We start from the raw sequence: 24,664 nt of genomic DNA, 5'->3' as shown, positions 1-24,664 counted from the left end.
GCAGAGGGTAGGAGGGGTGGGAGGGAGAGGGCAAGCATGGGCAGAAGAAGTCGGGAGAAGGTTCTGCCAAAGGTTCTCTGGCAACATCTCTAGATGGTGCAGGTCACCCCTTGGGCGGAGCGGTCATATCTCTCCTGCGATTAGACAATGATCAGCTATTAATCAGATGGGTTGAGGCCATTGAGCCTGCTCCACCTTGAACTTTGGTTGGATGGGCCAATCTCTAGAAAGAGGCCAAGAGCAGATGCGTTGCAGCCTCCAGGCCTGCCTGTGACTCAGCTGATGCTGTCTCCGCTTCCAGTTGGGGCTGAGGAGAGCCTGTCTCTTGTGAGGAGAGCGCAGGGGGTGCAGAGGAATTCCATTCAATCCAAACAACAATAACTGAGTCCATGCCAGCTGCAGGCTTGAAAGACAGACGTTGGATGACAGCATCCTTTCAGAATTCTGCCTCTGGGTCTGTTGGAAAGCTACAGATGTGGGGAAGCGGTCACCAGGGAAGTTATGACCAAGGAGGATTACGAACTAGAGAAAGGGGACTGGTGTTCCCGACGGATGGACTAGAGCAAGCAAAACATTGGCGACATGGATGGGCATAGCTTGTTAGGGAAGCAGGGAAGCAGTGAGTGAGGGAAATGAGGCCAAGGGTCAAGCAGACCATGAAGCCTGGCATGCAACTCTAACTTATTTACATAGACGTTATCTTGGGGGCAGTAGGGGGCCACGGAAGAATTTTAATGGGCAGGAGAAGGATGATATGCTCATGGCGGTATTTGATAAAGGTTGCAAAGTGGAGAATGGAGGCTAGAAAGACCAGGAGTAGCAGCAGGAGGGCCATTGAGGAGGTTGTCGTATTAGCCCAGTGGATTGGTCTCAAATGTACTTGCCCAAGGGTCCCAGTTTGAGACCTCTGATACAGGAAGAGGTGGCTGAAGAAAGCACAATGTAGGACTCTTCTGTTTGCTGGAATCCAGTCTTAGGGGAACTTGCGCTGAAAATGTCCATCCATTCATTCATCCGTGAACTTCGTGTCTCTACAGGTGGACATGTATGCGGGTGCCATCTTTATTCAGCAGTCTCTGCACCTGGATCTCTACCTGGCCATAGTTGGGCTGTTGGCCATCACAGCTCTGTACACCGTTGCAGGTGTGTCTGAACGAGAGGTGATGCCTGAGAGGCCGTGGGCCACCCCCGCCCCCTTCTTTTCCTGGCCCATCTTCTGATGTTCTAGTGTGTTAAAGCCATCCATTCATTACACCTCAATCAATGACCCCAGGTAATATGGTGTCTCTTGGCCATTGTCCAAGGGAAGAGGGCTTCCCGATTAGAGGGAGGATTGAAAAATGCACCACAACTGCATCAAGCTATTTTCCATTTATTTACTGCAGAATTATTTATTGAAAACTGAGTGAGGCGCATGTCTATTCACATGCACTCTGCAAAGCGAGATTGTCAGCAACTGTAATCTCGGAGAATAACGTGCGGCAGCATCGTTTTTCCCCGTCGGAACCACACTCCAGGAGAGTGATTGGCATAGAGTATGGCCTGGACAAATATCTGTGTTTGAATATTCACCTTTTAATCTTCATCTTCTGCCCCAGTTCACCCTTCTTGCTTCTTCTTCGTATAATATAACTCATTCCACAAATATGTCTGGATATCACCTACCTGTGCTAGACATCGTGCTAGGAAATGAGGTAGAGCAGTAGACAAAACAGGCAAAATCTTTACCCCAAAGGAACTTATATTCCAATAGGGATGGGGAGACAGACAATGAACAAGGAAACCAAAAATCATATCAGGATGTATTGTTATAATCTGATAAGTGCTGTGAAGGAAGTTCCACGCAGGGTGAGGTGGGGAGTGATGGGTAAGGAGAGGTTTATTATTATTACTATTTTTTTACATAGCATGTTCAGAGAAGGCCTTTCTAAGGTGACATCTGAACCGGATTTAAATGATAGGAAGGAAACTTTAAAGAGAAGGACAGAGGAAGAGAAGACCAGGCTAGGAGAAGGGCACATGTAAAGACTCATGCTTTGTTTGGGGAACAGAAAGGCGGTCAATGTGGCTGACGCTGAATGAGCAGGTGGCTCAAGCTGCGACCCGCTAACCTCCAGGGGGGCCACTCCCACCAGCCAGAGACGGATTGCCACCCGTCCCCCCGCCCCTATGTGGCTCAGCAGCCCAGGGGATGGGGGAAAGGCCAGCAACCAGTGCCTTGAGGGAAATGAAAGATGAAATGAGCCTGGATTTTGCTGTGAGGGCTGTGGAACACCACGGGAGGCTCTAAGCTCAAAAGCGGTCAAATCAAACCTATGCAAAGGCCCCTGAAGGATCTCTCAGAGCATTCCGCACTAATGGAAGCTGTGTGCCTGGAGCCCAGGGAAAGGGAAGGGCTAGTCCCAGTAGCCAATTTACCTTTGTTTCCTGGTCTGCGTGTCCCATTAGACTGTAATCTCCATGAGGACAGGGAACATGCTTTTTGCTTGCTTCTGTATCCCTACCATGGAGAGCTAGGTAGGGCACTCACCAGATATTTGGTGAACAATTGAATAGAATACTAAACAGAGTGCATGGCACATGATAAATTGTTCAGTGAACATCAGTATAGAAACGATGGCGGGTTTCAGTGGCACCCGGCTTCAGGATCACTGCACTCAGGCAGCAGAGAGTTGGGACAAGAGTCTAGGCTGGGTGTCTCCCCGTTTGTGACAGGGCCCTATTCCTGCTGGCCAGGAAGGAGGAGGCATGGTAGAGAACCCCACACCTCTGCCCATGTTTTTTATTGCACGCTGACTTTGCCCACTCGTAAAACATGCTCAGATAGAGATAAACATCCCTTTCCCTTTGGGAAGAAGGAGGTATAGTATAAGGAAGAGACTAGAAAGATGGCCTTGGCCAGATAGATTTGCTGCCATTATTGTCATTACCAAGACTGTGCTAAGTGGCAAAAGTAAGAAGAATTCACTGAGGCCAACCACAGGAGCCTGCTCAGGAAGCCTGTTAGGGCTCTGAATACCTAGTACTCATAGCCTTTTTCCCGGGTTAAAAATAAAGCTGTTCAGAGCTTGGGGACTACAGCCCATGCATCACTTCCTGAATCAGTTAGAAATTACTGTGTAACGAACCACCCACAGATGTAAGGACTTAAAACAATGGTCTTAAGCAAGAGCAGAAGCTTCAGGGCCCTTGAGGGCTAGGCTTAGGCCTGCACAGTAGCACTCCCCCATATTCTGTTGGTCGAAGCAAGTCATTTGGCCAAGCCCATAGTTAAGACATAGAGAAATCAGCTTTATTTACATCAACATGAAAAGCAGGAGCACCTGGGTGGCTCAGGTGGTTAAACATTCGGCTTTGGCTCAGGTCATGATCTCACAGTCCATGAGTTCGAGCCCCGCGTCAGGCTCTGTGCTGACAGCTCAGGGCCTGGAGCCTGCTTCGGATTCTGTGTCTCTCTCTCTGCCCCTCTCCAACGCATGCTGTCTCTCTCTCTCTCTCTCTCTCTCTCTCTCTCTGTCTCTCAAAAACAAACATTTAAAAATAAAAAAAATAAAAAAAACATGAAAAGGAGCAGGAAAGCCACAAGGCAACGTGGGCCTGTGCCCAGGAAGGAGGTCTTGTGGCCATCTTTGCAAACAACACTAAGAAATCTCAGGTCTTGAGCTTCCAGATTCTCTCTGTTGTTAACCCAGGGTGTCCGACCCTCATCTCCATGCTTATCCCCACCCCCACCCCCAGGTGGCCTGGCTGCTGTGATCTACACGGATGCCCTGCAGACTCTGATCATGCTTATAGGAGCACTCATCCTGATGGGCTACAGTAAGTGGGGCCCCAGGGTCACTTGGGTGGGTGACAGGCCCTCTCTCAGGAAGGGACATCTGCTCTCATCCCGGGGATCAGCAAACCCAGCTGTCAAAAGCATACCCCTGGGGCATCCCGTCATGGGTGATTTCCTTGAGACATGGTTGTTTTAGCTGGAAGAGAACTGAACTTATGGAAATTTACTGGTTTTTTTGTTTTTCAAGTTTATCCATTATTTTGAGAAAGAGACAGAAAGCACCGGGGGGTGGGGGTGGGGGTGGGGGTGGGAAAGGGCAGAGAGAGAGAGGGAGAGAGAGAATCGCAAGCAGGCTCTGCACTGTCAGCACAGAGCCGACACGGGGCTCCGACTCATGAACTGGGACATCATGACCTGAGCTGAAGTCGGACGCTTAACCAACTGAGCCACCCAGGCGCCCTGGAAGTTTACTGATTTTTAGGTAAAAATGAATAGTTCCTCCTATATTGAGAGGGAAAAATGATTAATAAATAAAAGGGACAGAGGGACAAAATTCTTCTTACAGAAGAATTCCAATTAAATGCAGACAGAGGGAGAGAAATAGAAAATCAACATGAGGGCACCACAATGATAATTGGAGGCAAGAGTCAACGGTAAATGCTCAAGTTACCAGGGATCTCAGTTACCATGTCCAAGATAGTCACTAATTACAAAGGAAAATAGTCGCTTTGCCGTGGGGCAACCTGGCATGCACCATTGTAGGTAAGTGATCGCGGTCAATGTCGCCAGGAATAGGACATATTGATATGTAGCTGCTCATAGGGTGAGAGGGACATAACGGAGCCTCTGTGCCATGCTTACCAAAAACACATAACCTCAATGTTATTCAGGAATAAACATCAGACATCCGATGGAGAATCATTTTACAAGATTCCTAATCAGTTCCTCAAGAGTGTCAAAGTCACAAGAAATAAGGACTCAGGAATTGTCTAGGAACAGGGGTCGAGGAGATACAAGTTTTATCATAGCATTGTGCCTTTCTGCACACTTTAAATTGTGTTTATGTGTGGCTTTCGTCTTTTAAACAAAACTTTAAGGAAGTAATTATGGAATAATTGTTTCACAACATGAACAAAAATTGCTCATTAACTTTAACAAATGTTTTGGACCCTCATGAAGAAGAAAACTTCACTGGTATACCGTATGTGAAGAGGAAATACAGGGGCGCCTGGGTGGCTCAGCCAGTTAAGCGTCTGGCTTCAGCTCAGGTCATGATCTCATGGTTCGTGAGTTTGAGCCCTGAGTCAGGCTCTGGACTGACAGCTCAGAGCCTGGAACCTGCTTGGGATTCTATGTCTCCCTCCCTCTCTGTCTCTCCCCAACTCTTGGTCTCTCTCAAAAATAAACTTTTTTTTTTTTTTTTAAAGAGGAAATACAAATGAGTAACAAATATGTGAAGGACAATTGTCAGCTGTATTAGAAAAATGCTCGATGTGGTCACTGTCATAAATACCAAACCCTTGAACCTCCCAGGGCTTCACGAGCTGCTTATGACAGGTTTCAGATGCAAAGAGACCCAAAATATAGATCTTCCCAAGGTCTGTCATTCTTCGCAACACCTCTAGACCTTTCTCCACAAAAGTATGGGTTCTCAGTGGGGAAGTTCCATTACTTAATCCATTACAGTCGGGCAGGAAAGAGATTACAGATCAGCCCTCTGTAATCTTCATCAATCTGCTTTATTAGATGTTCTCCCAAGGGATCTGCAGAGATTCACATGTTGAAAACTAACTGGCCATATATGTGTGGGTTAATTTCTGTGCCCTCAATTCCGTCCCATTGGTCTGTGTGTCCCATTGGTCTGTGAGTCTTTTTATGCCAACAGCATATGGTTTTGGTTCCTACAGCTTTATAATAAGCTTGAAATCAGGAAGCATGATGACTCCCACCTTGTTCTCCTTTCTCAATGTTGCTTTGGGTATCTGGGTCTTTTGTGGCTCCATATGAATTTTAGGATGATTTTTTTTTCTATTTCTGTGAGGAAAGCCATTGAAATTTTGATAGGGATTCCACTGATTTTATAGATTGCAGGGCACCTGGCTTGCTCAGTTGTCAGAGAATGCGACTGTTGATCTCAGGCTCGTGGGTTCAAGCTTCACGTTGGGCATAGAGCTTATTAAGAAAAGAAAAAGAATCTGTAGATCTCATTGGGGGGTGTGGACATGCTGATAATATTAATTCTTTTTTTTTAATGTTTACTTTTACTTTTGAGACAGAGAGACAGAGCATGAACGGGGGAGGGGCAGACAGAGAGGGAGACACAGAATCCGAAGCAGCTCCAGGCTCCGAGCTGTCAGCACAGAGCCGATGTGGGGCTTGAACCCATGAGCTGTGAGATCGTGACCTGAGCCGAAGTCGGACGCTTAATCGACTGAGCCACCCAGGCGCCCCTGATAATATTAATTCTTCTAATCCATGAATACAATATCTGCTCATTTATTTGTGTTTTCCTTAATTTCTTTCATCAGTGTGTTATAGTTTTCAGTGCACAGACACTTCATCTTCTTGGTTACAATTGTTCCTATTTTTTTTTTTTTATCCTCTGTGATGCAATTGTAAACGGGTTTTCTTAATTTCTCCTTTCAATCGTTTGTTAGTGTATAGAAACACAACTGATTTTTGTATGTTGGTTTTTGTATCTGCAACTTTACCGAATTCATTTAAAAAAATTTTTTAGATGTTTATTTTTCAGAGAGAGACAGCACAAGTCTCTCTCAAAAAAAAAAAGAAGAAAAAAGAACCTTACAATATTACACTCCCAAATCCTCTCTTCTGTCTTTTATTGTTGCCATACATTTACAGATGTTTTAAACCCCAATACAATGCTACAAGTTTTGCTTTAGACAGTCAGTTGTCTTTTAGAGTGATTAAAAAGAAGAAAAAGCCATTTTTTTTTAAAGCTATTTATATTAACCTTCATTTTAACTAACCCCATGTTGGGTGTAGACATTACTTGAAAATAAAATCTTAAAAATAAATAAATTATTATTACACTCACTGCTGGTTCTTACTGTTTAATGGAGCAAATATGTAAGTTATTGAGTCACAATTTTTATGTTTCAATGATTGTCTTCAGTATATCTGTTTCCTTTACAGTCTTATGTATTTTGTATTATGCGTTATTAATATTTTTTAATGTTTATTCATTTTTGAGGGGTGGGGTAGAGAGAGCACCAGGAGGGGAGGGGCAGGCAGAGAGGGAGACACAGAATCCAAAGCAGGCTCCGGGCTCTTAGCTGTCAGCACAGAGCCGACGCAGGGTGAGATCATGACCTGAGCTGAGGGCAGACGCTTTACTGACTGAGCTACCCAGGCGCCCCTGATTATTAGTATTTTGAGAAGCAATACATAATCACTACTGAAGGCATATAAAAAAAGTTAAGAACCTTGAAGGCGACTAACCTTCCTGAGTAGCTCTGCTCTAAGTAGGATTTCACCCATCTCCTACCATCCCCTTAACCGCTTGGTGTGGATTGCTCTGAGTTTCTGGACAATTTGCTATTCCTCTGAATTCTAGGTTTTGCTGCAGTCGGAGGGATGGAAGGCCTAAAGGAGAAGTACTTCTTGGCCCTGGCTAGCAACCGGAGTGAGAACAGCAGCTGCGGACTGCCCCGAGATGACGCCTTCCATATTTTCAGAGACCCACTGACATCCGATCTCCCGTGGCCCGGGATCCTATTTGGAATGTCCATCCCGTCCCTCTGGTACTGGTGCACGGATCAGGTACAGACTAGCCGGCTGAGCGAGCGCCCTCCGGGGGGCTTCTTTCCTTGGGGGGCCGGAGACTCCGGTTTTTCTTCCCTCCGTCTGCTCTTGTTTGCATTCCCCGCCCCCTTGCCCCCAAGCTCGACTACTTCCTTCCTACATCTGTGTGTTGTTTTACCTCTTGAGCTTGCTCATGTAGGGGCAAATCCAAAGCTACTAATATTTGCAAAGGGGAACTCTTTTCTTTCTGAGAGAGAGAAACAGAGGGTGCAAGTGCGCAAGGGGCAGAGAGAGAGAGGAGAGAAAATCACATGAGGGGCAGAGGGAGAAAGAGAGAGAAGTGGGGTTCCCCCGAAGCAGGGCACAAGCTTACCCAAGGTGGGACTTGAACTCACAAACCGTGAGATCATGACCTGAGCCAAAGTCAGATGCTTAACGACTGAGCCACCCAGGTGCCCCTCTTTTTTTTTTTTTTTTTAAGTTTATTTATTTATTTTGAGAGAGAGAGAGCAGGAGCAGGGGTGGGGTAGAGAGAGAGAGAGAGAAAGAGAGAGAGAGAGAATCCCAAGCAGGCTCTGCACCATCAGTGCAGAGCCTGATGTGGGACTCAAAACCATGAACTGCAAGATCATGACCTGAGCTGAAACTGAGAGTTGGTCACTCAACTGACTGAGCCACCCAGGTGCCCACAAAGGGAAACTCTTAATACATCCTGCTAATGTCGGGAAAGATCCACTAAGCAAAACAGATGATATATTTCAAAAGGAGATTAAAATTGATAGTGGGCCTCATTTGCTCAACAAATACTCACTGGGTGTCCTCTGTGTACCAGGCACTTGGAAATCACGAGCAAACAAATCAGACAGGGCTCTCGCCTCTCCCGGAGCTCACCTTCTTCTAGTGGGGGGGGGGGGGGTAGACAGACAATATATCTACTTAAGCAAATTGTGTGGAATATTTAAAGGTGATATATATCTTTTTTTTTTTTTTTTAATTTTTTTTCAACGTTTATTTATTTTGGGACAGAGAGAGACAGAGCATGAACGGGGGAGGGGCAGAGAGAGAGGGAGACACAGAATCGGAAACAGGCTCCAGGCTCCGAGCCATCAGCCCAGAGCCCGACGCGGGGCTCGAACTCACGGACTGCGAGATCGTGACCTGGCTGAAGTCGGACGCTTAACCGACTGCGCCACCCAGGCGCCCCTATCATTTTTTTTTTTAAAGCAGGGTAGGGAAACAGGAGTTGAGTGTGGGAGTGCAGTTTAAAATAGGGTAGTGGTATGGGTTCCTGGGTGGCTGAGTTGGTTAAGCATCCAACTTTGGTTCAGGTCATGATGTCACGGTTCGTGGGTTCAAGCCTCACACTGGGCTCTCTACTGTCAGCACAGAGCCTGCTTCCAATCCTCTGTCCCCTCTCTCTGACCTTCCCCCACTCACACTCTCTCAAATAAATACACATTTAAAAAATTAAAAATAAATTAAAATTTTATTTATTTATTTAAAAAAATTTTTTAAATTTATTTTTGAGACAGAGACAGAGCATGAATGGGGGAGGATCAGAGAGAGAGAGGGAGACACAGAATCTGAAACAGGCTCCAGGCGCTGAGCTGTCAGCACAGAGCCCGACACGGGGCCTGAACTCATGGACCACGAGATCATGACCTGAGCCGAAGTAGGACGCTCAACCGACTGAGCCACCCAGGCGCCCCTAAAAATTTATTTCTTAAATGTGTATTTATTTTTGAGAGAGAGAGAGAGAGACCGTGATTGGGGAAGGGGCAGAGAGAGAGGGAGACACAGAATCCAAAGCAGGCTTCAGGCGCCCCATAAAAATAAATGAAAAATTTTTTAAAAGGGCAGTGGTGGAACATGCAACTCTTAATCTCAGGGTTGAGTTCACGCCCCACACTGGGTGTAGAGATTAAAAATATATATTAAAAAATAAATAAAATAGGGTGGCAAGGGGAGGTAGGACCAAGAAGTGACCCTTGGAAGTACAGGCTTCGAAGGAGAGGAGCAGGGCTCCCAGCGATAGGTGGGGAACAGAGTGTGCAGCAGAGGGAACAACCAGTGCAAAGGAGAAACAAATAAGGTACAAGGCAGCACAGGATGCATAATAAGCCCTTGTGTTAACAGAGTGTGGATAGAATCAATGTTCTCATTTCTTATATTTGCACAAAGGAGCCCGGATGCATGTAGGTAAAAGAAAGAAGAGGGCTCATGGGCAGGGAGACAGGGCAGTCGCGCCAGGTTGGACGGAAGTTGTTTCCTGCTGTATACCTGTTCGTACTTTGTCAAGATTTAAGCCCCGTGAATCAAAATGCCTCTCCTGTTGAAGACCAGAGACCTGTGTGCCATCTTGGCAGCCGTATTGCAGAGTCAGGGCTGATGGAAGTTTAACCGAAGTAACGATCATGGAGTAGGGCCGCGGAATGTATGCCGGTCAACACTGCAGGAAAAGGAGGCCAGGTCCCCCCACGGGCCGCGACTCCTCTGCGCCCGGGTTAGTGGTGGGCGCAGCGCACGTGTACGGCCCCTCTAAGAAGGAGCCCGTCCTTGGCAAATCTTCTCCCCCTCAGTCCATCTCAAGTAGAGGAGACCTTGGGACACAGCGCAGATCTAGGTTAACAGCATGAGCTTTGGACTTCACAGGCCTGGCAGCACGTGGGTGGCTCAGTCGGTTGAGCATCCGGTTTCGGCTCGGGGTGTGAGTTTCAGCCTCGCGTCCGGCTCTGCACTGACATCGAGGAGCCTGCTTGGATCCCCCGTCCCCCCCCTCTCTGCCCCTCCCCCACCTCAAAGATAAACATGAAAAAAAGCAAACTTACCGGCCTGGAATTAAGTTCAGGGGGGGTAACCTTGGCATCCTAACATCTTGTTTCCTCATCTGTTAAGTGGGGTTACTAATGGTTACAGAAGAGGAAAGCATGAGGAATTTGGTCATAGTCCTTTTGTTGGAGAGACAGCTAATACACCATTAAAAACATTTATAAGTTTGCTATGGTTTATGTTACTATTTTTTTTTTTTAAGTAGGCTCCACGCCCAATGTGGAGCTTAAACTCATAATGTTGAGATGGAGAATTGCAAAGGAGAGCCTTGTGTGGCTCAGTTGGTTAAGTGTCTGGATTCAGCTCAGGTCATGATCTCAGAAGCTTGTGGGTTCAAACCCCATGTCGGGCTCTGTGCGGATGGCTCAGAGCCTGGAGCCTGCTTTGGATTCTCTCTGCGCCTCTCTCTGCCCCTCCCCTACTCACGCTCTGTCTCTCTCCCTCAAATAAACGTTTTTAAAAAATTAAAAAAAAAAAAAAAGAATCACATGTTCTACCCACTGAGCCAGCCACATGCCCCTGTTAACTGCTCTTCACACAGTATGAATTTGTGCAAATATTTCCTTGAGATTCCTCACGCACTTCTTAGTTGGGATTCCAGCATGCACCCTTTGAAAGCCACCTCCAACCCACCTTGCATGGTTCAGGAGCCTGGGGACGTAGTCACAGGGGACTCTGTCTCCTTCCAAATGCCAGGCAGGGCAAGAGGGCCTAGAAACCCAAGCGCTCCTTGACGCTGTGACTCTGGTTTTGACCACACAGTATAGCTGCTGACCTAGATTCTGTAGAGTCTTCTGACTTGGTTCACTGTGCTGGTGCTGCCCTAGGGAACGCACAGCCCTCTGTCTAGGCTACTTTTAGAACAGGACATGGGTAAAGCAGCATTCACAATTCACAAAGAATGTTCCAGATTTTCCTGGGTAGAGACTGAGAAGGTAAGTAACAGTAGACAATTATAATGGCATTTAAACATTTCCTGATGCTGATCCAGGCCCTGATCTAACCATTCGGTGAATTAATTCCTTTTCATACCAGTCCTATGAACTGTGGTTCCATGACTTGGGCCTGGGGGTGTGCTCTGTCTCTCTCTCCAAAAAAATTTTTTTAATTAAAAAAAAAATTGTTTTTAGCGTTTATTCATTGTTGAGAGACAGAGAGACAAAGCATGAGTGGGGGAGGGGCAGAGAGGGAAGGAGACAGGAGACACAGAATCGGAAGTGGGCTCCAGGCTCCGAGCTGTCTGCACAGAGCCCGACACAGGGCTCGAACTCACAAACCATGAGATCATGACCTGCGCTGAAGTCGGACACTTAACCGACTGAGCTACCCAGGCGCCCGTCTCTCAAAAATTTTTTAATGTTTATTTATTTTTGAGAGAGGGAGAGGCAGAGCATGAGTAGGGGAGGGGCAGAGAGGGAGAGGGAGACACAGAATGCGAAGTAGGCTCCAGGCTCTGAGCTGTCAGCACAGACCCGACACGGGGCTTGAACCACGAACCATGAGATCATGACCTGAGCTGAAGTCGGATACTTAGAGACGTTCCATGGGAAGTTGTAACTGGCCCACCTTGGATTTGTACTTGTCCTTAACTGAAAATGGTAGCCAGAGAAATAGAGTAACTCTGTGGAGAAATCTAATTGGCCAGCGGCAATCCCAGGATAAAGGAGTGGGGAGGGAACAGAATGGGATTCCTGGCTTCCCAAACTGTACGATGGGTATTGGAGATAGGGAAGCAATGTTTCCTCTGAGGGAAGCCAGGCAAACCAAGATCCTAAGTCCTTGACACGTACTCAGGAGCTGTGCACACTTAGTTTGCCGTTACAGAGAGCCACCTCAGCTCCCAACAACCCCACTGTTTTCCAGGTGATTGTTCAGCGGTCTCTGGCTGCCAAGAACCTGTCCCATGCCAAAGGAGGCTCTCTGATGGCTGCCTACCTGAAGGTGCTTCCTCTCTTCATGATGGTATTCCCTGGAATGGTCAGTCGTGTCCTCTTCCCAGGTGAGAAGACAGTGGGGAGTAGAGGCCATCTGTCTTTGAGTTTCAGGCCCTGTGACATGTTCTAAATGTATGACTGCCATCCTAGAATGTGATTGGAGTCCCTGCAGAGTGATTTTGACTGAGGTATCTCCATCCGGACATTTGACTCTATACTGTTTCCCAACAGGGGTGCAACAGGAACGTCTAGTATATGTCCAATCGAGGGGTGACCCGTGTGTATTTTTTTGAAGCCACAAACTGAGCTAAGATCGTGTGGTTCCAGATGTCAGTTTCCTAAAGACTAATGTGAGAGTTCCTCTTAATGCTTTAGTGTTTCAGCTCCATTTGGTCATTTTGGCCCAGTGGCCAAATAACTTTGGGGGTATTTAACAAAAATCAGGGATATCATAGCCTCTAGAATATTTGCCTTAGAAAAGTTTTTTCAGTCTGGTAAAGTGATGACATTTGCACTGTGTGGATAAACAGGACTGGGGGGAGGGTGTAATCGGGAGTCACTGTGATGTCAGGAACAGCTGATCTGTATGGAGGAAAGTTCCTCTTTTTCCGTATCAGTGAGCTTTCTCTCATGCCCACCAAGGCTGTTAACTCAAAGGGGAGTGTAACCTAGAGTGCTTCCTCCTTTGTGCTTTATCCTAAACAGTGCCACCTGGTAAAGAAAGGGTAGGATGGCCCAGAAATTTTGTCAGAATAATTTAGGACAGTAAGCATTAGGAGGAAAGTGTGGGGAGCTGTCCGTGGTGCTAGACGCTGGGCTCATGCTCCTGCAGTCCAGATGGCATGGAGAACCTAGAGTCACTGGGCCAGTGTCCAGGGAAAGCGCACAAGGCTTAGAAAAACCCTCCTGAGACTAAGAGCTGGAGTGACTTGATGGAAAATACACAGCTCTCGGATAGGCTTAACATGTGCACAAGAATGCAGCTTTAAGCAACCTACGTTCATCATGCCGAGTCTTAACCGAGAGTGCAGTGGTTATGAATATGGACTCTGATTTGAACGGTGCAGCCAGAATCCTGGCTCTGCCACATACTAGCTGTGTGACCTTGGAAAGCCACTTGCCTCTGTTTCCTCACTCATAAAACGGGGATATTACTTCATGAGACGGAAAGCAGTTCTGGCACAAGTAAGCACTGTAGAAGTGTTTGCTCTTTTTTTTTTTTTTTTTTAATGTATTATCTCATTTACTCCTCAAAACAGCCTTAAGAGATAGGTACTGTTAGGGCTGTTTTCATTTACAGATGAGGAAATTGAAGCTCAGAGAAGTCAGTTCATGTGCTCATTTATTTACTCTTCTGTGTATCCACCAAAGATCCTGAGAGCCAATGATCTGCCAGGCCTTATTCTAGAAGATGCTGGGGATCCATTAGTGAATAAGACAAACAGTATCTCTGCTGTTGTAGGGCTCACATTCTAGTGGTGGAGGAGAAAAAGATAATAAATATCCATTGATTGTGCCGACAGCTGTGAGTGACAGGCACAGGGAGATGTTGCAGGGAATGCTGGGCAGTGGTTTCTTCTGACAAGCTTTCCAGGGATGTCCTCTGTGACAAGGAAGCCGTTGATCCACAAAGGGGCGCCTGGGTGGCTCAGTCGGTTAAGCGTCCAACTTTATCTCAGGTCGTGATCTCGAGGCTTGTGAGTTCAAGCCCCACGTTGGGCTCTGTACTGACAGCTCAGACCTGGAGCCTGCTTCGGATTCTGTGTCTCCCTCTCTCTCTGCCCCTCCCCTGCTCATACTCTGTCTCTCAAAACTAAACATTAAAAAAAAAAAAAAGTTGATCCATATGGATGTTTTCAAAATACATTTCAGAGTGGAGCCAATAAGATTTTTTTGAAGTTTATTCATTTATTTTGAGAGAGAGAGAGAGAGAGAGAGAGAGAATCCCAAGCAGGTCCTGTGCTGTCAGCACAGAGCCTGATGCGAGGCTCAAACTCACCAACTGTGAGATTGTAACCAGAGCTGAAATCAAGAGTCCAGCATTTAACGACTGAGCCACCCAGGCGCCCCGAGCTAATAAGATTAACGATGGGTTGGATGTGGGGGTTATGGAAGAGCAATCTATACCCCTCCTAGGCTACGTGACTTGCCAGAAGTTACCTGGCTAGTGCTGGGTGAGCTGGGATTTGAACCTAGGTGCATCGGCCTTCAAAGCCCAACTCTTAATCATGTATCAAGTTTGTTTATTTTGAGAGAGAGAGCGCGCATGGCAGGGAAGGGGCAGAGAGATAGGGAAAGAGAGGATCTCAAGCAGACCCCGCATTGTCAGCACAGAGCCCAACGCGGGGCTCGAACTAATGAATCATGAGGTTTTGACCTGAGCAGAAACCAAGAATTGGACGCTCAACTGACCGAGCCAGCCAGGTGCCCCTCATGTTACTGTATCTTGCAGCAAATTACACTTTAAGCTTTGGATCGGTGTCTGGAAGACCAATCACAAGACCCTGACCATCACTGTTAACAGCCAGCCAATCAGCAATCACGATGCCATGTTCTTTGCCCCTAAGGACTTTGTAATGTAATGGATGAGTCTGGTACTCAGGAAAAAGCAAGCTAAAATATAAATCAAAACACTCTAGCATGTGGTACCAGCAGTAAGTGTGAAGAGAGAGTGAAGTAGGGTGGAGAGGGTGAGGTGGTCATAATGTATTTGAAGGCCTGGACAAGTGCTTCTCCAAGTGTGGTCCCCAGTCTAGCAGCATCAGTGTCGCCTTGGAACTTGTTAGAAATGCAGGCTTTCAGGGTCGCCTGGGTGGCTCAGTCGGTTGAGCATCTGACTCTTGATTTCGGCTCAGGTCATGATCCCAGAGTTGTGGGATCGAGCCCCCTCCACACTCAAGTGTGAAGCCTGTTTAATTCTCTCTCTCTCTCTCTCTCTCCCTCTCTGTCTCAGTCTGCCTCTCTCCCCAACCTGTGCTCTCTCTCTCTTTAAAAACAATGCAAATTTTCAGGCCCCATCCAAGACCTACTGAATCAGAATCTCTTGGAGTTGAAGCCCGGCAATCTGTTTTTAACAAGCCCTCCAGAAGACTGAGAAACCCTGGCCACTCTACTTACCTGTTCCTGTGTCTTCCCCCATGTCTGCTCTGCCAGGTGCCCCCTGAATCCTCAATTGGGTCCAGAAACCACCTAAAAGGATGCTGCAGTCCTGAGCTATCATGAGTCTGGACAACACTCTCTTCCGCTTATCCAAGTGAGAAATGGTGCAGACTTTGAAATGAACCCTAGTGGAAACTGAGAAGCAAAACCACCCTCAAAACCAATAAAACATGAGTCTAGAAATGTACCCATTTACAAAGCCAGTGGTCCCACCTGAGCCCTGGAAATGGGAATGAGACCCACCCATGATACTTCTAGCTGTATGATTTGGGGAAGCCTTTTCACCTCTCTGGGCCTCAATTTACTTGTCTTTAAAATAGGGGTAATAACCACATCTTCCCCATGGAGTTGTGAAGAATATAAAGAAGGTATATGTACTGTCTTTATCTGTAGCACCTGAGCCATAGTGAACCTCCGGTGAATGTTGGCATTCAGAAACAGGTTTTGTGTTATTCGGATCTGACATTGCCAGAAGCATCCTTCCTGTCAGACATCAGAGGTTCTGACAGAAGAACCTGCCCCAGATCTGAATGGTTGATTAATTAACCTAAGGCATGTGGGTGGTTGTTACTGCATGTGGGTTAATGATCTGCCAGGCCGTTGGTTCCACATGTAACTTAGCTGAGCCAACTAATATCCTTATGGATTCTTTAAGCTGAACAGACAAGGACAATGGCCTTGTAAACTGTGTCTGTCACATTTCATGGTTGAAGGTTGCATGTCGAGAAGGATAAACAACCTGAAGTTAACAACCAAAGGTTAAACTGTGTAGTTAATTAAATATCTCTGGGAGAGTCTTTCTCCTTCTAGATGTACCTTGAAGACAGGGGCTTTTGGACAAAAAGAAGCAAAGCCCATAGGATTTGAAGGTGAACAAGACCTTTGCCTGACTGGGAGGCTCCTTACGATGTTCTGGGCATGGGAATGACAGTACTTCCTTATCTTTTAAGACTTCTCAGAGGAGTCATAAAAAGCCAAGAACTTTGAACTCTCAAAATAATTTTTCTTAAGATGTTTTCAGCTCAAGACTTCTCATCAAATATCACTTTTGGTCTACAGTTTTAATTTTACGTAAGGATTGAACCAGAGTTTTGGGGGCATCTACTTCTATTCCGCAGCAATTGTATGATCGGTTGTGGCCACAACACCCATTAGTGGATGTTAGTGGAGCAAAGGGTCCCGTCCTTGAGAAGACAAATGACAGCGTGTGGAGAAATTTTATAGAGACCAGTATGACTTTGGACTTCCCAGTGGATGAAAGGGCCAAGAGTATTTCCATTTCTGAGGTCTGATGTTACAAAAAGGAAGATACAACAATATTGCATCTAAAAAAAATTTTTTTTTCATTTTTGAGAGAGACAGAGACAGAGTGTGAGCAGGGGAGGGGCAGAGAGAGAGGGAGGCACAGAATCTGAAACAGAGCTGTCAGCACAGAGCCTGACACGGGGCTTGAACCCACGAACCTCGAGATCATGACCTCAACCGAGGTTGGAAGCTTAACCAGTTGAGCTACCCGGGTGCCCCATTTTGCATTTTAAAATCGTGGTCTCCTTTGACATTTATTAAATTAGCAGTTTTAATGCAGGTAAAAATATAGAATATATAAGCTCATCTGGTATACTGTCCAACATCTGCTTTTGAGGCCTCACCTAAATGATTATCATGACACTGGAACTGCATTGGAATGGGCGGGGGGTGGGGGGGAAGTCGGCACAGGCAGTGGAGAGCTCCATGTTCACTTGTAAACTGAGGTTCGAGATGGGCTGAAAAGCAGTGTCACCCCTCAAAATGAGGGAAAAGGACTGAAGCCTTTGGATTGAGAATAGGGGGCCAGAGGTGATTCATGGGAGCTAGTTTTCAGTCCATCTGGCAGAGGAGACTTGAGAGATCACAAGTGGCCCAGCCAGGGTGACAGGTGTTGGGTAGACGTTGGCACGGTGGTGAGGAGCATTGGTCGGCTCAGATATCAGGAGCTGAGGAAGGCAGAAGGTGACAAGGTGACAGGAAAGATGTCATTCAGATGCAGGTGCCAAACCATTGAGACCATACAGAGTTCTGAAGGCCCCAGTGGTCACGATTGAGCCTCAGATGAGGTGACTGGCTCATTAAAGATGGAAAACATACACTCTCTTGGTCTTCCTCCTCTGAAAAATTGGATTGGGAGTCAGGAGACCTGGGTTTCAGCTCTGCCTCTGACATGACGTAGGTGTTTATAATCAGGTCCCTCGCCCTGGTTCCTTATCTGTGAAATGGTTAAAGTAATCTCTGCCTTCCTCATATGGTTATGAAAAAGTAAACAGCAGTTCTGTGATAGCTAGCCCCGGCCCCATAAAAATTTATTGAGCACCTACTCAATGCCACACATTCTGTCCTCTGAGCCGGAGACCTAGGCTCATCTTCTGGGATTGTGTTCATCCTTAGGCTAGGAAGACATAAAGAACTACAGATGCCAGGGGGCACCTGGGTGGCTCAGTCGGTTGAGCGTCTTGACTTCGGCTCAGGTCATGATCTCATGGTTCGTGAGTTCGAGCCCCGCCTCGGGCTCTGTGCTGACAGCTCAGGGCCTGGAGCCTGCTTCAGATTCTGTGTCCTCCTCTCTCTCTCCGCCCCACCCCTGCTTGTGCTCTGTCTCTCTCTGTCTTTCAAAAATGAATAAACATTAAAAAATTTAAAAATAAAAAAGAAAGAACTACAGATGCCAGGAAGCCATGATGGATTTACACTAGAAAACTAGAATGCTGTCCAGGAGGGAAAAGACCTGATACAGAATTACAGGGAGAGAAGAGACATTCAGCCAGCATGGTCGGGTTGTTATGAGCCTACAGTGAGAAAAGCTATTGAGGAGATGGGTAAAGAGGGATTTAGAAAATAACTCGCCACGTGCCAGTCAATGGCATTCGCCTTTGCACCTCCGACAAACGGCAGGCAAGATGTGAAATGCTTGCGGCCCCTTTTGGGGGATCCGGGGATGCAGCCTGATGTAGGACACTGTGGAGAGAGTGGCCGCTAGGTGTATGTCAGCTTTATTTGGGTCACGGTAATAACAGCTGCAATGTATCCAGCCCTTCCTGGGTATCAGACTGTGTTAAGCGCATGACATATGTCATCTCGGCCGACCCCCGCTACGATCGTTATGTGACCGTCCCAGTTTTGCAGCGATGGCAAGGCTAAACAAGAAGGTCGTGGTGTACAGAGTCCAGGCTCCTTTATTTCATTGAGCTTTGCTGGTATATACAATAACCCTGGCTCCTGGTGCCGGCCTACGTCAGGCGGGCTGTGTTTTGGCAAGGCCTGGGCTCAGAGGCTCTGCTCACTCCGGGCCTCGTTTCTTCCACAGATCAAGTGGCTTGTGCGGACCCAGACACCTGCCTGAAGGTCTGCAGCAATCCCTCTGGCTGCTCAGACATCGCATACCCCAAACTTGTGCTGGAGCTCCTGCCCACAGGTAATGTCCCCTCTCCCCTAAGTGCAGTCCCCTGGAGCCTCCAGAAAGGAGGGCCTCAGCTGAGCCCTGACCTGAAGGAGGGACAAGATGGGAGGGACTGAGCCACAGAGCCCCCGGATAAAACCCAGGCCCTGGCTCTGCAGGGGTCTCCGCCTGACTTCCCACAACCAACCCCAGTCGCTCCTCATGGTCCCCTGAGTTCTGCCTCCTCCTAGGGGCACCGACTGGGATCAGCTGGTGCTACAGGCCTGGGGTCCTGGGGTCATGAGTGGAGGTAACAGCCGGTAGCAGGAGAAACCTGAGGCCCATAGACCTCCCTTTTGCCCCCAGGGCTCCGTGGGCTCATGATGGCCGTGATGGTGGCGGCGCTCATGTCCTCCCTCACCTCCATCTTTAACAGTGCCAGCACCATCTTCACCATGGACCTCTGGAATTGCATCCGGCCCCGGGCGTCCGAGAGGGAGCTCATGATTGTCGGCAGGTAAGGCCGTAAGGAGCAGGGCCGGGGGAGGGGAGTGAAAAGTCCCACACACCCAGGGAGGAGAAGGCTGAGCCCACCCAGAGGCCACACCCCACCAGCCACTCATCCTGGAGGCTCAGCCTCCTCTGATGGCAAAGGGGAGGTTCCTTAGGACTCTGTGCAGAGAAGTCACTCATCCAAGAGACGTTCCCTGAGCACCTACTATGTGCCAGGTGGCCGGGCGCACAGCAGTGCAAAGCAAAGATTTAGTTCTTGCTTTCACAAAACTAAAGAGAAGAGAATTACAGAGAAAGGATAATTAAAAAGCAAATTACAGAGTGCCTGAGTGGCTCAGATGGTTAAGTGTGCAACTCTTGATTTTGGCTCAGGTCACGATCTCATGGTTTGTGGGATCGAGCCCCCACATTGGGTTCTGTGCTGATGGCATGGAGCCTGCTTGGGATTCTCTCTCTCCCTCTTGTCTCTGCCCCTCCCCTGCTCATGTGCTCTCTCTCAATAAATGAATAAACGTTTTTTTTTTTAATTAAAAAAATAAAAGGAAATTACAGCCCCAATGAGTGCTATGATCAGGAGCCAGGAGATGTAAAGATTCAGAGGAGGAGTCCGCAGCCTGGACTGGGTGGGACCCCAAAGCCTGGTAAAAGGGGGATGGGGTTCTGGGGACTCAGGAAGGCTTTCCTTTAAAAAAAATTTTTTTAATGTTTATTTTTGAGAGAGAGAGACAGAACGTGAGCGGGGGAGGAGCAGAGAGAGGGAGACACAGAATCCGAAGCAGGTTCCAGGCTCTGTGCTGTCAGCATGGAGCCCGACGCGGGGTTCAGGCTCACAAACTATGAGATCATGATCTGAGCAGAAGTCAGACACTCTACCCACTGAGCTACCCAGGCATCCCCTCAGGGAAGGCTTTTCTATCAAGGCTTTTTGCAAGGTTCTGAAGTCTAGGAGGGGGGGGGGACCGGAAGTGACCAAAATGAATGGTATGCAAATTTTATGTAAAACACATGCTAATAAGGCATCTTGGAGCCCGGAGGGCTGTCTCAGTCTTGGGTTAGTGAAAGCATTCTTAGGTCAGACACAGACAGCATAACCCAGAAAAGAAAAAATAATCGTAATACATTAGACTTCATCAAAAGCTAAAAGTTTTTCACTTCAAAGGGCACCATCAAGGCAATGAGAAGAGACGCCACAGATGAGGAGAAAATATTTGCAAGCCATGTAGCTGCGATCTAGATCAATCTCCAAAATGAGACTGTACCCCTAGAAAGCTACACACCCCCTAGAATGGCTGTAATCAAAAAGGCAAGGAGGCTCAGTTGGTCGAGCGTCCGACTTCAGCTCAGGTTGTGATCTGTGGGTTTGAGGCCCACATCGGGCTCTCTGCTGTCAGTGCAAAGCCCGCTTCAGATCCTCTGTCTCCCTCTGTGCCCCTCTTCCACTTGCGCACGTGCGCACACGCACTGTCTCAAAAATAAACGTTAAAAAAAGAGAGACACGGAGGTAGAGAAATAGCAACTTTCATAGCACTACAGGTAAAAATGTAAAACGGTCCAACTGTTTAAAACAGTTTGGCGGGTTTTTTTTTTTTTAATGTTAGTTTATTTTTGAGGGAGACAGTGTGAGCAGGGGAGGTGCAGAGAGAGAGAGAGGGGAACGGAGGCTCTGAAGTGGGCTCAGTGCTGGCAGCAGAAAACCCGAGGTGGGGCTCGAACTCACGAGCTGTGAGATCATGACCTGAGCCAAAGTGGGACGTTCGACCAACTGAGCCACCCGGGCGCCCCAGCAGTGGATGCTCTGAATCTTGATTGTGTTACCCGAAGTTCTGGGATTGTACACTTGCGATGGGTGAATCTTATGGTGTGAAAATTCTACCCCAATAGAGCTGTTAACAAGAGACAGCAGTAAGCATCCCGGGAGGCATACTAACCAGGGTCTCTCTCGGCCTGCTGTCAGGGTGTTTGTGTTGTTGTTGGTGCTGATCTCCATCCTCTGGATCCCCGTGGTTCAGGCCAGCCAGGGGGGCCAGCTCTTCATTTACATCCAGTCCATCAGCTCCTACCTGCAGCCGCCAGTGGCTGTGGTCTTCATCATGGGATGTTTCTGGAAGCGGACCAATGAAAAGGTAGCTCTGGACGAGTCTCCACCACGCGAGAAGCTAGCGCCGCCCCGTGAGGGGATGGGTGGCGTTTCCGGGGATGCGTTTCTGTGGAGGGAGGCATGGGGAGGGTGCCACCTGGCCTTTGCAAAGCAGCGATGGGGGTTCTGTGTTGATGCATTCCATCATTAAACGGGGGAGCCGAGTTAACAAGGAGTGAATTATGCATAAATGATTAGTCACGTGTGAAAGATAAACAGCTGAGTAACTTGCAGTCCTTTCAAATCACTGACGTGTGCATTGACCGTCCCTAGAGAGCCAAGTTCTTGAGGACGGCTTGTCAAGGTCGAGGTCGAGGTCCGCAGAGGCCCAGGCCGGCCGCCCCTTAACCTTGGACGTCTCTAAGATGGCCTTGCTCTGATTTACAGGGTGCTTTCTCAGGTCTGATCTTGGGCCTTCTCCTAGGCTTGATTCGGCTGGCCTTGGACTTCGTTTACACGCAGCCTCGGTGTGACCAGCCAGATGACCGCCCGGCCGTGGTGAAGCACGTCCACTACCTCTACTTCTCCATGATTCTGTCCGCGGTTACTCTGATCACGGTGTCCATTGTGAGCTGGTTCACGGAGCCACCCTCCAAGGAAATGGTACATTTGGGTTTGGTACTGTGTCACCACGGAGACCCTGTGCCGTGAGCAGACGGACCCACACTGGCCTTAACAAAGAGGGTTCGATTGTTCAAAAAGCTGGGACATCCAGGGTTAGGCTTGAGGGACGGCCTGATTCAGGGCTGAGGATCATCAGAATGCATCCTTATTTCTGCCTCTATTTTCAGGCACCACAGGGGCCTGCCAGCTTCTAAGGCTTTTATCTTCTCTTATATTCATTAAGCAATAGCAGAAACATGTTCATCCCAGCATTTCTGGCAAAGCTCCCGATTCCCATCGATGGAGTCGGCTCGACACATGTATCTGCGAACCAATTCAGTCCCTGTAGCTAGAGAAATATACGTGCTGAGTGGCTCACGGGCGGGTCCCCCCAGATTCCCGGGCTGGGGTTAATAAGCTCTGGGGGCTGGAATGAGGGAGGGGTGGGGGGAGGTCCCAACAGAACTGAGGCTGCTGAAGTTACCTGGGGGAATCGTGGGGGGAATGCCCGCTGCTTCTGAAGAGTGCAGGGAGTGGAGCTCGTGGTAGGTGCAGTGACAGGGCCAGGCCGGGGACATTCTCAGACATGAAGCTGAACGCGGGGTCGAACAGGGGACCCCAATCTTCTAATCCATCGCTGCTCCTTAGGTAAGCCGCCTGACCTGGTTTACTCGTCATGACCCCATGGTCCAGAAGGAGCAGCCACTCCCCCCAGCAACTCCCCTGCCTCTTCCCGTCTCTCAGAATGGGACCCCCGAGACCAGCATCACCACCATCCAGTTGGAGATGATTCAAGAAAACATATCCAAACCCCACAGCTGTGAGTGGTCTCTCCGCAGTTACAGTCGAAGCCCAGGAAGAATTCTCTGTTTCGGGGGGGAGTTTTTCTACCAAATCATAAGCCAGAGAAGGGGCAGAAGTGACATTTTAGCATCGCCTGACTCCCAATGTCCAGCCTTGCAAGTGGGTTCTTCAGTAACTTTCTTTCTTTCCTTTATTTAGTTAATGTTTACAAAAAAAATGTTTTTTAATGTTTATTTTTGAAGGAGAGAGAGAGAGAGACAGAGTGTGAGTGGGGGAGGGGCAGAGAGAGAGACAGACACACACACAGAATCTGAAGCAGGCTCTAGGCTCTGAGCTGTCAGCACAGAGCTCGATGCAAAGCTTGAACCCATGAACCGTGAGATCATGACCTGAGCTGCTCAACCGAGCCACCCAGGCGCCCCTATTTAATGTGTATTTTTGAGAGAGAGAGACAGAGCACAAGCTGGGGAGGGGCAGAGAAAGGGAGACACAGAATCTGAAGCAGGCTCTGAGCTGTCAGCACAGAGCCCAATGCAAAAGCTCAAATCCACAAACTGTGAGATCATAACCTGAGCTGAAGTTGGATGCTTAGCCGACTGAGCCACCCAGGTGCCCCTAAGTTTATTTATTTTGAGAAAGAGAGAGAGAATGAATGGGGGGAGGCTCAGAGAGAGAGAGAGAAGGAATCCCAGGCAGCCTCTGCACCATCGGCATGGAGCCTGATGCAGGGCTCGAACTCACACACCACGAGATTGTGTCCTGAGCTGAAATCAAAAGTCAAACACTTAACCCAATGAGCTCCCCAGGCGCCCCTCAGTAGCTTTCATCAGATACCTCGCTGGGAAGCAATAGCAGCAAACACTTGCTGAGCGCCTGCTAGAACATGGCTCACCTAATCCTCTCGAAATCCCACAAGGTAGGCTGGAATACTACTGGCATTCTCTAAATTACACTCGTTCCAAACTGGCAGCTTGCAGACACACTGTGGTTTAGCCCACCTACCATTTTAATGAAATGTGACTTAACATTTAAAAATCGGGAGATTGCATGTAAAATTCCAGATATCTGTCTTCTCCTGGAAAATGGGGAGATTGTAACAACACTGGGCCCACATGTCTGCACGACTGACATCTGGAGCTTGTAAAGTGGGCTCCTTAAGACCTGGGATGTGCCCTTCAATTAGCCAAAGTCCCCATCAGCCCCTATTGCCTCCATGACCCTGAGGCTGTGGGCTGTTGTTCATCATCACGCGTGGCCCTGTATATATATATATATATATATATATATATACACACACACACACACACACACATACATGCACACACATGCATACACACTGTGGCTATGTGTCCACATCAGCCTAACAGGGGAAACTCAAGTATAGATCCAGGAGGCCGTGCATTTCAAGAGACACGAGAGATACACCAAGTATTTGTTACTACGTGAGGAACACATCTGGTTGGTCCCCTTGGTGTCTTCTCCGGGACGCACAGCCCATCCTTATGACCTTCCTTTGGGTTCTTCTAGGTGACACGACCCCAGAGCAGTCCAGAGTGGTACGGGCCATCCTGTGGCTCTGTGGGATGGAGAGCCGGGGCAAGGAGGAGCCCCCCAGCAAAGTGGAACCCGTCATCGTCTCCTTGGAAGAAAACCCCCCCGTGAAAACCCTTCTGGACATCAACCTCATCGTGTGTATTAGCTGTGCCATCTTTGTCTGGGGCTACTTTGCTTAA

The 24,664-nt window shown here is 48.0% G+C and overlaps 1 protein-coding gene across 9 annotated transcripts in view; it reads left to right on the top strand.

The window, feature by feature from the left end:
• SLC5A11 (solute carrier family 5 member 11) overlaps nucleotides 1-24,664 on the top strand; it is a 38,683-nt gene extending 14,019 nt beyond the window's left edge. For 4 of the 9 annotated variants that reach the window (XM_047838640.1, XM_047838638.1, XM_047838636.1 and 1 more), the window contains 10 exons: nucleotides 1,038-1,143; nucleotides 3,739-3,819; nucleotides 7,356-7,561; nucleotides 12,236-12,371; nucleotides 18,803-18,910; nucleotides 19,241-19,391; nucleotides 21,342-21,510; nucleotides 21,912-22,127; nucleotides 22,776-22,947; nucleotides 24,459-24,664. In XM_047838640.1, the coding sequence (XP_047694596.1) occupies nucleotides 1,038-1,143; nucleotides 3,739-3,819; nucleotides 7,356-7,561; nucleotides 12,236-12,371; nucleotides 18,803-18,910; nucleotides 19,241-19,391; nucleotides 21,342-21,510; nucleotides 21,912-22,127; nucleotides 22,776-22,947; nucleotides 24,459-24,664 (1,551 nt within the window). The remainder of the gene's footprint in view (nucleotides 1-1,037; nucleotides 1,144-3,738; nucleotides 3,820-7,355; nucleotides 7,562-12,235; nucleotides 12,372-18,802; nucleotides 18,911-19,240; nucleotides 19,392-21,341; nucleotides 21,511-21,911; nucleotides 22,128-22,775; nucleotides 22,948-24,458) is intronic. The other 5 variants (XM_047838639.1, XM_047838637.1, XM_047838645.1 and 2 more) reach the window with 3 other exon arrangements.

Source organism: Prionailurus viverrinus, chromosome E3 (genome assembly GCF_022837055.1).
Source record: "Prionailurus viverrinus isolate Anna chromosome E3, UM_Priviv_1.0, whole genome shotgun sequence".
Taxonomy (NCBI): domain Eukaryota; kingdom Metazoa; phylum Chordata; class Mammalia; order Carnivora; family Felidae; genus Prionailurus; species Prionailurus viverrinus.
Note: the sequence above shows the minus strand (reverse complement) of the source record. Positions and strands in the feature narration are given on the sequence as shown.